The 16,594-nt window shown below is 36.0% G+C and overlaps 1 protein-coding gene across 3 annotated transcripts in view; it reads left to right on the top strand.

Moving 5' to 3' along the window:
* Positions 1–1,632: 1,632 nt before the first annotated feature.
* Positions 1,633–16,594, top strand: part of LHX6 (LIM homeobox 6) — a 143,977-nt gene continuing 129,015 nt past the window's right edge. The window contains exons 1-2 of one of the 3 annotated variants that reach the window (XM_083161053.1): positions 1,633–2,129; positions 2,835–2,906. In XM_083161053.1, coding sequence (XP_083017179.1) covers positions 2,052–2,129; positions 2,835–2,906 — 150 coding nt within the window. In that variant the 5' untranslated portion in view covers positions 1,633–2,051. Of the gene's footprint in view, positions 2,130–2,633; positions 2,907–16,594 lie in introns of those variants that run through there. The other 2 variants (XM_083161051.1, XM_083161052.1) reach the window with 2 other exon arrangements.

Here is a 16,594-nt window from a genome sequence, read left to right on the forward strand (position 1 = left end):
TAGGGTACGTAAATACATACATACATACGGTACATAAATACATACATACATACATACATACTATACATACATACTATACATAAATACATACATAGATACATACATAGGGTACATAAATACATACATACATACATACATACTATACATACATACTATACATACATACATACATAGATACATACATACGGTACATAAATACATACATACTATACATACATACTATACATACATACATACATAGATACATACATAGGGTACATAAATACATACATACATACATATTATACATACATACATACATACATACATACATACAGAAATACATACTGTACATAAATATTGTTCATACATACATACATACATACATATTATACATACATACATACATACATACATAGGGTACATAAATACATACATACATACATACATACTATACAAACATACATACATACTATACAAACATACATACAGAAATACATACTGTACATACATACATACATACATACATAAATACATACATACATACTTACATACATACATACATACATACATACATACATACGGTACATACATACATACATACATACTGTACATACATACATACATACATACTTACATACATACATACATACATACATTTGGTACATACATACATACATACATTTGGTACATACATACATACATACGGTACATACATACAAACATACATACATACATACATACATACGGTACATACATACATACATACATACATACATACATACATACATACTTAGACAAAACATAAACTTGCCGGATCATACACAATGTAGTGGATTTTATTTACAGTGGACAAAAGGGAAAGTGGGAGATAAAGAACAGGAAGACAGTGCTCAGTACAAAGTATATATAAGAAGTGTGCAAGTTATAATCTCAGAGTGCTGCCTTCCTGTCACTTCTTACACTGACACACTTCTGTCTGACCACTTTCTCTAACTGCATTTTATGTAGTATAATGTATGTGTCCTAAATGTGACATAACAAAGGGTTGTTCCCTTGCTTTAACACCAGCTATTTATTGTCTCAGTAGCCTCTACATTAGTTACATTAAATAGGAATATTATCAGTAGGCTTGGTTATTGTCCTGTGTATTAACCTAGCACCAGACATGGTGCCTAGGTACTAAAGAACGCAGCAATGCACAGAGGGAGCGCTGAGCAGATGGGGGGGATCATGTGAAGGAAATAAGGGAGGAGGGGGGAGTTAAAGACAACTCTGCATTATTCCCTAATTTCTGGGGTTCTCACTCAGGTATCCCTATGCAGTGCTGCCTAAACCTAGCTCAATGTCTGTACCTGACTTCACACATCAGGACGAGCTATATTCGTTCCTATTATTTAGGACAGCGGTGCAGGGAAGCAGGGAGCAGTGGGTGCAGTAACTGGAGGTGCAGACTATAGACAACTCCTCAAAATAGTACTCAAAGTAATGGGCAAGCATAGGATGCAATTCTGGACCAGCAGATGTGGATGGCCTTGCAAAGGAATCTAAGTGAGAAAAAGAAGTTAAGGCTAAGCTAGAAATATATATATATATATATATATATATATATATATATATATATATATATATATATATCTTACGCATAGCTGAGAAGTCTAAGGAGAGCAAGCTCTTGGGGCCACCTCATTGTCCTTTGGATTAACGCCTGCTAGGTTCTCCTGGGTTCGATCCTCAGTGATTCTCTTGTGGAAGGTGGATCTGAGAGCTTCACTTCTTGGACATTTTGCAGACCTCCCTCCCAGACTGTAATGATCCTTCCCTTCTCTTCCTGCCTCTCAGCTCCATCCAACAGAAAAGTGGAAGGAAGAATCGTCTAACTTCCCACTTCCCAGCCTCATCTCCCCTTCTCAGCTGTGGGCAGACAGTCCTGGACATGAGGACTATTGGACTGGTTGTAGCCCTCAGCTGGAGCCCTTGTACCAGCTGCTAAATTCTGGGGGGGATTGGATTGCCTTGCTGTCTGGAACCAGCATCATTCCTGCTTGCACTCTGGTGGTCCCGTTCTCTACATGTACTGGAAAAGTGAAAATGCTACCCCTCATCCAGAGGGCAACAATCTGGATCCTGAGGGGGATTCAGCAGGAAAGGTAGGAGAGATGGAGCTTAATTTTAGTAAACCAGCACACAAGGAGGTACAGGTACTATAGTAATTAACACTACACATATACATAACAAAACGATACAAATTTCAAAGTTGCGCTTCATTAGTAAAGAAACCTATATATGATTATCAGTAATCCAATTGCAATAGCAGTCGATGCTCAGGCTGTAGGGAAACTAGTTTCTACAGGTTTATTGTAAAAAAGTACAGTTGCACAGTCGTTTAAACCAATGTCGTTTTTTTTTTTTGTGCATAAAGGAAAAAGAAATCGATTTTTAATTACAACCATTAAAAGAAAAAATCAAATTTGCAATTCTTTGGGTGGCCTGATGGATTATCTGATTGACAGCTGAAATTGACACTTGCTGCCTCTTATCCTGGGCATTTGCTGCAATTTCTAATTGCAGGTAGTTTGTGTTTTTTTTTTTTCCTTCCCTGCTTTGGATTACATGGGAACGAAACGATTACCTCAAGAGGCACGGGTTAAGTGCAGGAAAAAAAATCAATCTAGATTCAAATTGCTTCATTAAAAAGACACATCTTTTGTTGCAAATGGTTTAAATGCCTACTAGAAACTTCTTATTTGTTGTTTGGAGCTGGTCGGTAAAGGCTGCCTGGAATATAAAGGGGAAGTTGATGGCATTTAAACCAACTTCATCCTGAGGTTTTTCTTAGCAATATCTGCTGAGAGGTAATGTCCCAGGAGCAGCAGATCCTCAGGGGGACAAGTCGATGTTTGGAAACCAAGAGTCCTCACATGATGGTAAGAGATGCAGTAACATGGACTGTATGGGATGGTTATAGAGGTATAAGGGGGATGCAGAAGTTACAGTATACAGTATGTAATAGAGGTGACAGTATATACAGTAACAGGGACTGTATGGGATGGATATAGAGGTATAAGGGGGATGCAGAAGTTACAGTATACAGTATGTAATAGAGGTGACAGTATATACAGTAACAGGGACTGTATGGGATGGTTATAGAGGTATAAGGAGGATGCAGAAGTTACAGTATACAGTATGTAACAGAGGTGACAGTATATACAGTAACATGGACTGTATGTGATGGTTATAGCAGTGTCAGGATGATGCAGAAGTTACAGTATACAGTATGTAATAGAGGTGATAGTATATACAGTAACATGGACTGTATGGGATGGTTATAGCAGTATCAGGGGGATGCAGAAGTTACAGTATACAGTATGTAATAGAGGTGACAGTATATACAGTAACATGGACTATATGGGATGGTTATAGCAGTATAGGGGGGGTGCAGAAGTTACAGTATACAGTATGTGCAATAGAGGTGACAGTATATACAGTAACATGGACTGTATGGGATGGATATAGCAGTATCAGGGGGATGCAGAAGTTACAGTACACAGTATGTAATAGAGGTGACAGTATATACAGTAACATGGACTATATGTGATGGTTATAGCAGTGTCAGGATGATGCAGAAGTTACAGTATACAGTATGTAATAGAGGTGACAGTATATACAGTAACATGGACTGTATGGGATGGTTATAGCAGTATCAGGGGGATGCAGAAGTTACAGTACACAGTATGTAATAGAGGTGACAGTATATACAGTAACATGGACTGTATGGGATGGTTATAGAGGTATAAGGAGTATGCAGAAGTTACAGTATACAGTATGTAATAGAGGTGACAGTATATACAGTAACATGGACTATATGGGATGGTTAAAGCAGTATCAGGAGGATGCAGAAGTTACAGTATACAGTATGTAATAGAGGTGACAGTATATACAGTAACATGGACTGTATGTGATGGTTATAGCAGTGTCAGGATGATGCAGAAGTTACAGTATACAGTATGTAATAGTGGTGACAGTATATACAGTAACATGGACTATATGGGATGGTTATAGCAGTATAAGGGGATGCAGAAGTTACAGTATACAGTATGTAATAGAGGTGACAGTATATACAGTAACATGGACTATATGGGATGGTTATACCAGTATCAGGAGGATGCAGAAGTTACAGTATACAGTATGTAATAGAGGTGACAGTATATACAGTAACATGGACTGTATGGGATGGTTATAGCAGTATCAGGGGGGATGCATAAGTTACAGTATACAGTATGTAATAGAGGTGACAGTATATACAGTAACATGGACTGTATGGGATGGTTATAGCAGTATCAGGAGGATGCAGAAGTTACAGTATACAGTATGTAATAGAGGTGACAGTATATACAGTAACATGGACTATATGGGATGGTTATAGCAGTATCAGGGGGATGCAGAAGTTACAGTATACAGTATGTAATAGAGGTGACAGTATATACAGTAACATGGACTGTATGGGATGGTTATAGCAGTATCAGGATGATGCAGAAGTTACAGTATACAGTATGTAATATAGGTGACAGTATATACAGTAACATGGACTGTAAGGGATGGTTATAGCAGTATCAGGAGGATGCAGAAGTTACAGTATACAGTATGTAATAGAGGTGACAGTATATACAGCAACATGGACTATATGGGATGGTTATAGCAGTATCAGGGGGATGCAGAAGTTACAGTACACAGTATGTAATATAGGTGACAGTATATACAGTAACATGGACTATATGGGATGGTTATAGCAGTATAAGGGGGAAGCAGAAGTTACAGTACACAGTATGTAATAGAGGTGACAGTATATACAGTAACATGGACTATATGGGATGGTTATAGCAGTATCAGGGGGATGCAGAAGTTACAGTATACAGTATGTAATAGAGGTGACAGTATATACAGTAACATGGACTGTATGGGATGGTTATAGCAGTATCAGGGGGATGTAGAAGTTACAGTATATGTAATAGAGGTGACAGTATATACAGTAACATGGACTATATGGGATGGTTATAGCAGTATCAGGGGGATGCAGAAGTTACAGTATACAGTATATGTAATAGAGGTGACAGTATATACAGTAACATGGACTATATGGGATGGTTATAGCAGTATCAGGGGGATGCAGAAGTTACAGTACACAGTATATGTAATAGAGGTGACAGTATATACAGTAACATGGACTGTATGGGATGGTTATAGAGGTATAAGGGGGATGCAGAAGTTACAGTATACAGTATGTAATAGAGGTGACAGTATATACAGTAACATGGACTGTATGGGATGGTTATAGCAGTATCAGGGGGATGCAGAAGTTACAGTACACAGTATATGTAATAGTGGTGACAGTATATACAGTAACATGGACTGTATGGGATGGTTATAGCAGTATCAGGGGGATGCAGAAGTTACAGTATACAGTATGTAATAGAGGTGACAGTATATACAGCAACATGGACTATATGGGATGGTTATAGAGGTATAAGGGGGATGCAGAAGTTACAGTATACAGTATGTAATAGAGGTGACAGTATATACAGTAACATGGACTATATGGGATGGTTATAGCAGTGTAAGGGGGATGTATAAGTTACAGTATACAGTATATGTAATAGAGGTGACAGTATATACAGTAACATGGACTGTATGGGATGGTTATAGCAGTATCAGGGGGATGCAGAAGTTACAGTATATGTAATAGAGGTGACAGTATATACAGTAACATGGACTATATGGGATGGTTATAGAGGTATAAGGGAGATGCAGAAGTTACAGTACACAGTATATGTAATAGAGGTGACAGTATATACAGTAACATGGACTGTATGGGATGGTTATAGCAGTATCAGGGGGATGCAGAAGTTACAGTATACAGTATGTAATAGTGGTGACAGTATATACAGTAACATGGACTATATGGGATGGTTATAGCAGTATCAGGGGGATGCAGAAGTTACAGTATACAGTATATGTAATAGAGGTGACAGTATATACAGTAACATGGACTATATGGGATGGTTATAGCAGTATCAGGGGGGGTGCAGAAGTTACAGTGTACAGTATGTAATAGAGGTGACAGTATATACAGTAACATGGACTGTATGGGATGGATATAGCAGTATAAGGGGGATGCAGAAGTTACAGTATACAGTATGTAATAGAGGTGACAGTATATACAGTAACATGGACTGTATGGGATGGTTATAGCAGTATCAGGGGGATGCAGAAGTTACAGTATACAGTATGTAATAGAGGTGACAGTATATACAGTAACATGGACTATATGGGATGGTTATAGCAGTATCAGGGGGATGCAGAAGTTACAGTATACAGTATGTAATAGAGGTGACAGTATATACAGTAACATGGACTATATGGGATGGTTATAGCAGTATCAGGGGGATGCAGAAGTTACAGTATACAGTATATGTAATAGAGGTGACAGTATATACAGTAACATGGACTGTATGGGATGGTTATAGCAGTATCAGGAGGATGCAGAAGTTACAGTATACAGTATGTAATAGAGGTGACAGTATATACAGTAACAGGGACTGTATGGGATGGATATAGAGGTATAAGGAGGATGCAGAAGTTACAGTATACAGTATGTAATAGAGGTGACAGTATATACAGTAACATGGACTGTATGGGATGGTTATAGCAGTATCAGGGGGGATGCATAAGTTACAGTATACAGTATGTAATAGAGGTGACAGTATATACAGTAACATGGACTGTATGGGATGGATATAGAGGTATAAGGAGGATGCAGAAGTTACAGTATACAGTATGTAATAGAGGTGACAGTATATACAGTAACATGGACTGTATGGGATGGTTATAGCAGTATCAGGGGGGATGCATAAGTTACAGTATACAGTATGTAATAGAGGTGACAGTATATACAGTAACATGGACTGTATGGGATGGATATAGCAGTATCAGGGGGATGCAGAAGTTACAGTATACAGTATATGTAATAGAGGTGACAGTATATACAGTAACATGGACTATATGGGATGGTTATAGCAGTATCAGGGGGATGCAGAAGTTACAGTACACAGTATGCAATAGAGGTGGCAGTATATACAGTAACATGGACTGTATGGGATGGTTATAGCAGTATCAGGGGGATGCAGAAGTTACAGTATACAGTATGAAATAGAGGTGACAGTATATACAGTAACATGGACTGTATGGGATGGTTATAGCAGTGTGAGGATGATGCAGAAATTACAGTATACAGTATGTAATAGAGGTGACAGTATATACAGTAACATGGACTGTATGGGATGGTTATAGCAGTATCAGGGGGATGCAGAAGTTACAGTATACAGTATATGTAATAGAGGTGACAGTATATACAGTAACATGGACTGTATGGGATGGATATAGCAGTATCAGGGGGATGCAGAAGTTACAGTATACAGTATGAAATAGAGGTGACAGTATATACAGTAACATGGACTGTATGGGATGGTTATAGCAGTGTGAGGATGATGCAGAAATTACAGTATACAGTATGTAATAGAGGTGACAGTATATACAGTAACATGGACTGTATGGGATGGTTATAGCAGTATCAGGGGGATGCAGAAGTTACAGTATACAGTATATGTAATAGAGGTGACAGTATATACAGTAACATGGACTGTATGGGATGGTTATAGCAGTATCAGGGGGATGCAGAAGTTACAGTATACAGTATGAAATAGAGGTGACAGTATATACAGTAACATGGACTGTATGGGATGGTTATAGCAGTGTGAGGATGATGCAGAAATTACAGTATACAGTATGTAATAGAGGTGACAGTATATACAGTAACATGGACTGTATGGGATGGTTATAGCAGTATCAGGGGGATGCAGAAGTTACAGTATACAGTATATGTAATAGAGGTGACAGTATATACAGTAACATGGACTGTATGGGATGGATATAGCAGTATCAGGGGGATGCAGAAGTTACAGTATACAGTATGAAATAGAGGTGACAGTATATACAGTAACATGGACTATATGGGATAGTTATAGCAGTGTGAGGATGATGCAGAAGTTACAGTATACAGTATGAAATAGAGGTGACAGTATATACAGTAACATGGACTGTATGGGATGGATATAGCAGTATCAGGGGGATGCAGAAGTTACAGTATACAGTATGTAATATAGGTGACAGTATATACAGTAACATGGACTATATGGGATGGTTATAGCAGTATAAGGGGGATGCAGAAGTTACAGTATACAGTATGTAATAGAGGTGACAGTATATACAGTAACATGGACTATATGGGATGGTTATAGCAGTATCAGGGGGATGCAGAAGTTACAGTATACAGTATGTAATAGAGGTGACAGTATATACAGTAACATGGACTGTATGGGATGGTTATAGCAGTATCAGGGGGATGCAGAAGTTACAGTATACAGTATATGTAATAGAGGTGACAGTATATACAGTAACATGGACTGTATGGGATGGTTATAGCAGTATCAGGGGGATGCAGAAGTTACAGTACACAGTATGTAATAGAGGTGACAGTATATACAGTAACATGGACTATATGGGATGGTTATAGCAGTATAGGGGGGGTGCAGAAGTTACAGTATACAGTATATGTAATAGAGGTGACAGTATATACAGTAACATGGACTATATGGGGTGGTTATAGCAGTATCAGGAGGATGCAGAAGTTACAGTATACAGTATGTAATAGAGGTGACAGTATATACAGTAACATGGACTGTATGGGATGGTTATAGCAGTATCAGGGGGATGCAGAAGTTACAGTATACAGTATGTAATAGAGGTGACAGTATATACAGTAACATGGACTGTATGGGATGGATATAGCAGTATCAGGGGGATGCAGAAGTTACAGTATACAGTATGTAATAGAGGTGACAGTATATACAGTAACATGGACTGTATGTGATGGTTATAGCAGTGTCAGGATGATGCAGAAGTTACAGTATACAGTATGTGCAATAAAGGTGACAGTATATACAGTAACATGGACTATATGGGATGGTTATAGCAGTATAAGGGGGATGCAGAAGTTACAGTATACAGTATGTAATAGAGGTGACAGTATATACAGTAACATGGACTATATGGGATAGTTATAGCAGTATAAGGGGGATGCAGAAGTTACAGTATATGTAATAGAGGTGACAGTATATACAGTAACATGGACTGTATGGGATGGTTATAGCAGTATAAGGGGGATGCAGAAGTTACAGTATACAGTATATGTAATAGAGGTGACAGTATATACAGTAACATGGACTGTATGGGATGGATATAGAGGTATAAGGAGGATGCAGAAGTTACAGTATACAGTATGTAATAGTGGTGACAGTATATACAGTAACATGGACTATATGGGATGGTTATAGCAGTATCAGGGGGATGCAGAAGTTACAGTATACAGTATATGTAATAGAGGTGACAGTATATACAGTAACATGGACTATATGGGATGGTTATAGCAGTATCAGGGGGGGTGCAGAAGTTACAGTGTACAGTATGTAATAGAGGTGACAGTATATACAGTAACATGGACTGTATGGGATGGTTATAGCAGTATAAGGGGGATGCAGAAGTTACAGTATACAGTATGTAATAGAGGTGACAGTATATACAGTAACATGGACTGTATGGGATGGTTATAGCAGTATAAGGGGGATGCAGAAGTTACAGTATACAGTATGTAATAGAGGTGACAGTATATACAGTAACATGGACTGTATGGGATGGTTATAGCAGTATAAGGGGGATGCAGAAGTTACAGTATACAGTATATGTAATAGAGGTGGCAGTATATACAGTAATGAAAGAACCGCTGTGTCTGTTTAATACTGACCCTCGGGTGCAATGTGAGCACAAGCAAATCAATTTGTACACACATTGCACATAAAGCTCATTGTTTGTATATGTATATATATATATATATATGTATATATATATATATATATATATATATATATATATATATATATATATATATATATATATATATATATATAGTGTAGGTTAGCGCTAATAGGGCACAGCTCCCTAATAAAGGGGGTACAAATTGATCGTGGTATTTATATATTGTCGTATACCTATTTACAGTATCTGTCTGCTAATACACTCAGGTAGAAATACAAATCAATCTTATATCCTGTATGTCACTTCGGCTAGCCCTTTTTTATTGTACCCGCGGAGCTTGCAATCTAATGGAAATAAGTGTTAGAGAAACCTGACAGGTCACATTAGTTAGGAAGCCTTTTAAAGATGGAGAGGAAACACCTGAAGCAGATGGCACTGTATATACTGTTTGCATATATATATATATATATATATATATATATATATATATATATATATTTATTTATTATTATCGTTTATTTATATGGCGCCACAAGGGTTCCGCAGCGCCTGACAATACATAGATGATATATATATATATATATATATATATATATATATATATATATATAATCATCATATATCAGTGTGATCCGATATGAATGTAATCTGACGGCATTTCTGCCTCCCAATCGCACGTTGTATCATAGGGAGAAGTAGTATAAGGGATTTCGGTATCATTGCCCTGGCTACTACCTGTACTGTATATATATATATATATATATATATATATATATATATATATATATATATATATATATATATATATATATATATATCATTTCCAGTCTGTAGCCTCTGATTCCACTTTGTCTTAAATGATACATAACCAATTGCAATGTATTCTTTACTGATTACTCTTTATACTCCGTCCATTATAATGTTGAGCAGTGTATACTGTAGTACGTGGTGCATTCCCTCTCTATGGGGAGATGCCTGAATCTGGTACATCTGGTATAATGTCTGTATACTGTAGTACGTGGTGCATTCCCTCTCTATGGGGAGATGCCTGAATCTGGTACATCTGGTATAATGTCTGTATACTGTAGTACGTGGTGCATTCCCTCTCTATGGGGAGATGCCTGAATCTGGTACATCTGGTATAATGTCTGTATACTGTAGTACGTGGTGCATTCCCTCTCTATAGGGAGATGCATGAATCTGGTACATCTGGTATAATGTCTATATACTGTAGTACGTGGTGCATTCCCTCTCTATGGGGAGCTGCCTGAATCTGGTACATCTGGTATAATGTCTATGTGTTGTAGTTTTCCATGTAGGCAATGTAATGTCCAGAATCCGGTTTATGCTTGTACTGGGAACTCCATTTGGTGCTGTCACTTCGGAATAGACCAGCAGCTGCTTGGGTGATCCCAGATTCATTCTTATGAATGTACCCCAATAATTCTGTAGTTCTGCATGTCACTTGTCAGTGCAGGAAGCCCGGATTAGGGTCACCTCTCTGTCCTTGTCACTAGCAGGACAATATTGTATAATATTCTACAGGTTTATTCTGACGATCATTTTCTCAGATGTGTATTAATATATTTCAATCAAAACCAAATTTCCAAATATACAAATAGATAATGATCTGGGCTATTGCCAGGGTAATACATTCATATATCATCATTCTTGTGACTTAATGACTCAAAATCAACTTTATTCTGTCACACTAATAAACTTCAGGCATCAGAATCGTCCTGGACTTGGGGAAATTAACATTTGTTCTGTGATTGTTATTATTTTATATTGCAGATTTATAGAAAGCTAATAATAATAATAATAATAATAATAATAATAATAATAATAATAATTATTATTATTGTATCATTTTAGGCTTTTCTAGCACATGTTGATGAACGCAAACAGCATCCCGATTTTTATGATTTCAATAGTTTTTATTGAGTTTTTGCATAAAATAAGAAATATGTATATAAACATGCACGATAACAAATTGTCTTAACATGAATAGACCTAAAGTATATAAATATGCGGCTCCAGTTTGAGAGACACTTATGAATGGAATGACGATATTTGTTAGATTAGGAAATGGATTTGTGTGATATTTTGTTATTACACAGAACATGGGATTTGTGTGATATTTTGTTATTACACAGAACATGGGAGTTGTGCCATATTTTGTTATTGCACAGGACATGGGATTTTTGTATATTTTGTTATTACACAGAACATGGGAGTTGTGTGATATTGTGTTATTATACAGAACATGAGCGGTTTATATATTTTGTTATTATACAGAACATGGCATTTTTGTATGATATTGTGTTATTACACAGAACACAGTATTTTGTATGATATTTTGTTATTATACAGAACATGGTATTTTTGTATGATATTGTGTTATTATACAGAACATGTGCGTTTTATATATTCTGTTATTACACAGAACATGGTATTTTTGTATAATGTGTTATTATACAGAACATGGTATTTTTGTATGATATTGTGTTATTATACAGAACATGTGCGTTTTATATATTCTGTTATTACACAGAACATGGTATTTTTGTATAATGTGTTATTATACAGAACATGGTATTTTTGTATAATGTGTTATTATACAGAACATGGTATTTTTGTATGATATTGTGTTATTACACAGAACACGGTATTTTGTATGATATTTTGTTATTATACAGAACATGGTATTTTTGTATAATGTGTTATTACCCAGAACACGGTATTTTGTATGATATTTTGTTATTATACAGAACATGGTATTTTTGTATGATATTGTGTTATTACACAGAACACGGTATTTTGTATGATATTTTGTTATTATACAGAACATGGTATTTTGTATGATATTTTGTTATTATACAGAAAATGGTATTTTTGTATGATATTTTGTTATTATACAGAACATGGTATTTTTGTGTAATATTTTGTTATTACACAGAACATGGTATTTTTGTATGATAATGTGTAATTACACAGAACATGGTATTTTGTATAATATTTTGTTATTATACAGAACACGGATTTGTTTATGAGCGGAAACCACTTTTAAAGTGACGCAAGAATACTATAAATAAAGACAGATTTACTGTCTGATGGTATTTATGCTAAATTCCACATTACACGCTGCCAATAATGGATAATCTAAGCATTCAGTGATAAATCTACAACGTGTAACTGATCCTAAATATAATGTAGTAATACCATGAAGATTGATATTGCCACTAATGCTTTATAACATATCAGCGGTGTCTGCGTTGCTCAGAATTCCGCATATTTGTCAATGATTAAGATTAGCGTCAGATGCTCTGAACTTCCCCTCTGTGCGTCATATAGCCCCAGACACTTAGTACATATCCCAGTCCAGCATTGCTAATATTATTCTCCAGCTCCAAGATTTGGTTGTTTCTCTTTCTAGTACTGTGAGTTGTTTCAGATGAATAATGTAATGGTGTAAAAGAAAAATATCCCTACTTTAAATTGTGTCATTGATAAATCAAGTTCTGAATTCCCCCTACAATATTAGCTGTTTGTCAGAATTGGATGGAATCCTTAGTAATTCTCAGCTGGTTATTACTGCAATTCTGTGTTATGGAAATCAGAGATCACTCCCAGGAATAATCTTGCAGGATAACCCTTGTCCTCTCTCCTTCCTTTTCATAATCTAAGTCATTGAAAACTCTATATATCAAGTTTGTATTGTAGCTCTTAAGAATTGTAGCCAAAAAGTATCTAGAGATACACGTTCTGTTCCTTTCATCAGCACCACCCAGCACTCAAGAGCCATCTGTACATAAGCAGACTTGCTAAGGCAAACTTATGGCCCTCCAGCTGTTGTGGAACTACACATCCCAGCATGCCCTGCCACAGATTTTATATAATGGATTGCTGAAAACTGTGGCAGGGCATGCTGGGACGTGTAGTTTGAGTTTGACACCACTGCCCTACACCATTGGAACACATTATATTACTCTTTTAGGAAGAATCTTTAGCTGAGGCGTTGCAGAAATTCACCACATAAATAGCCATTCAACAACCAAACTGATAAAAATGGTAACATAATATCAAAAAAACAATTTCTGGGCATTGCATGATTAATATGCAAAACAATTATTTTATGAAATAGTCTTTTATCTTTGTACATAACATTGCTAAGTTGTAAATTGCCATTGACACTTCTGCGTTAATGACTAATGTGTACAGATTGTATTTATAGGATTAGTGTAAACCTGTCCATTTTTTTCCTATATCTACATTTGAACCATTCTTCAAACATGTTTGTAAATCTGTTGCCTAAGTTACAATAACTCCTTTGCAAAAATATTAAAAGATCCCAAACTTTATTTAGATGAACAATGACACAAAGGAGACCAAGGGACAGTTTCCAGCTGGTATTATGAACATCAATACGTTTTGCACTTTCCAGCTTTACAGACAGTATCTAATTGTTCACTTTTAATTGTACCTAGTAAAACACTTTAGTGACTGGATACATATATATATATATACTGTAGCATGTGAACATAACCTAGATAACATATGATCACTGATCACTTGCAGGACTGTCACACCTGCAGCAGGCAGAGATTCCATTAATCATTTATGTTAGCAAAACCCCACTAGTGTTCACTGAGCGCCATACAGTATATTGTACATCTGGATGATTTGGTTTGACATTTATAGTATGTGTAAAAGTGCCCATACACGGTACAATATCTCTGTGCGTTTTGAACTAGATCGCATCGCAAGCAAATCGCACATACTTACCACCCGGGTCAGCACTTTGTTCTTATTTGGTACCTCTAAATTTTACTAGACAAGAGCATTTTTCTGACAGGGGTTAAAGAAGGCAAAATTATCCTATAAGCTGAAATTTTGTAGTGCACTGACATGGTCATTCTACAAATTAAAGTTTAAATATATATATACATATTTATGAATGAAATTACATCTCTCTCTCAAACATGCATAAACACAGAAAGTAGCAGCAGACTATCTTTGGAAGCTATTGCTTTGAGCGAGCTTACACACACACACACACACATATATATATATATATATATATATATATATATATATATATATATATATATATATAGCAGAGATTGCTGTTTATGGTTATTTGATACTGACGTGCTGCTGTTACTGCCTTGAACGGCAGTGTACGTATATATATATATATATATATATATATATATATACACACAAGGGGGTAACTACCATAGGTGCAAGGGGTGCAGCTGCTATGGGGCCCAGAGCTGAAGGGGGCCCATCTTTGCTGTCTAAGTAATTTGTTTTACATGCATTTATCACCATCAGTTGCTAAATAGGGGGCCCTTACAAACTTTTGCTATGGGGCCCACGAATATCTAGTTACACCTCTGTATATATACACACTCACAATGTATAATGTATACAGATATATAAACTCAAGCACATAGGTGCGGCAATTAAACACACATGTGGATAGATAGATAGATAGATAGATAGATAGATAGATAGATAGATAGATAGATAGATAGATGATATACTGTATCATTAAGACCTGGAAATATCAGGTGCATTTTAGCCATATTGAATAGCGCATGGTTATACTTAATTATCTCTCTCAGTTTAAATGAAACAAAAAATCAGTATTTTCATTCTTTTTTAACCTCTGCATTGCTAGCACTACTTCTTTGTGGACCCCACTACTGCCTCTAGGCCTTGTGTGATCCTAAGGCGATGCCCCTTTAATAGCTGAGGTCTGATAGTCACACTGTGCACTCAACCTTCCTAATGTTAATCATTTCTATTCTCATCTTTAAATGCACACATTTGCCTCATGATTATTCAACTTATTTGAATAAAAACATAATGCTTATTTTTCTACTGGCAGATTGAATGCAGATTCACTTTCTTCCCAAGTAAAATAATTAGCTCTATATTCCATAGAAACAAAGTGCTTTGGCAGGACCTCAAGAAGGCTTCGCGAGGTTCAGTATCCTCATCATCGATTTCCCTAAGCCCTCACTGAGCGAGATTAATATAGTTTAAATGGCTTGAAAGCTTTTCTGTTCAGGGCAATGTTCTCCTGTGCATGTTCCCTTAGCTCGACCATAGCGCATTTTTGTACCTGTAATAAAATACTTTTGTAATCTAATAAAATATACATATTAATTTCACTCGTTACATATTCTACATGACTGTTTATTTATTCATGTTTATATTGGAGTGAGTTATCATTTGTGTTTATATTATGGAGTTATTTATGTCTACGACTGCTTAGTGGTAAATGTAATACTAATTGCGCTGGTTATATTTATATGTATTGATGTAGACTGTTATAATCTAACGATTATATGTAAAGACTGATTTTTGACTTGCTGAGTTTTTTTGCTGGCTCCATATGACTGGAATATATGCATATGCAAGTAGTGTTACTTGTGTGCTTTGTTTAAATGCTATATTTAAAAATTCCCAGTTTAATAAATACAGGAATACATTGCAGGTGGTCCCACAGATTTGTAATCCCATTTAATAAAAAAAAAATACATGTAGTTTGCTTTGATTAATAGTAATTGAACCCTAATGTATTATTTTAGAAAATTATTTCGGCCTAAATAGTATTTCTGTTCAACAGTTTATGAAAACTAAATAGTGGTAATAATAAGAGAGAAAGAGCTATATT

Source organism: Crinia signifera, chromosome 9, assembly GCF_055691185.1.
Source record: "Crinia signifera chromosome 9, ASM5569118v1, whole genome shotgun sequence".
Classification (NCBI taxonomy): Eukaryota; Metazoa; Chordata; class Amphibia; order Anura; family Myobatrachidae; genus Crinia; species Crinia signifera.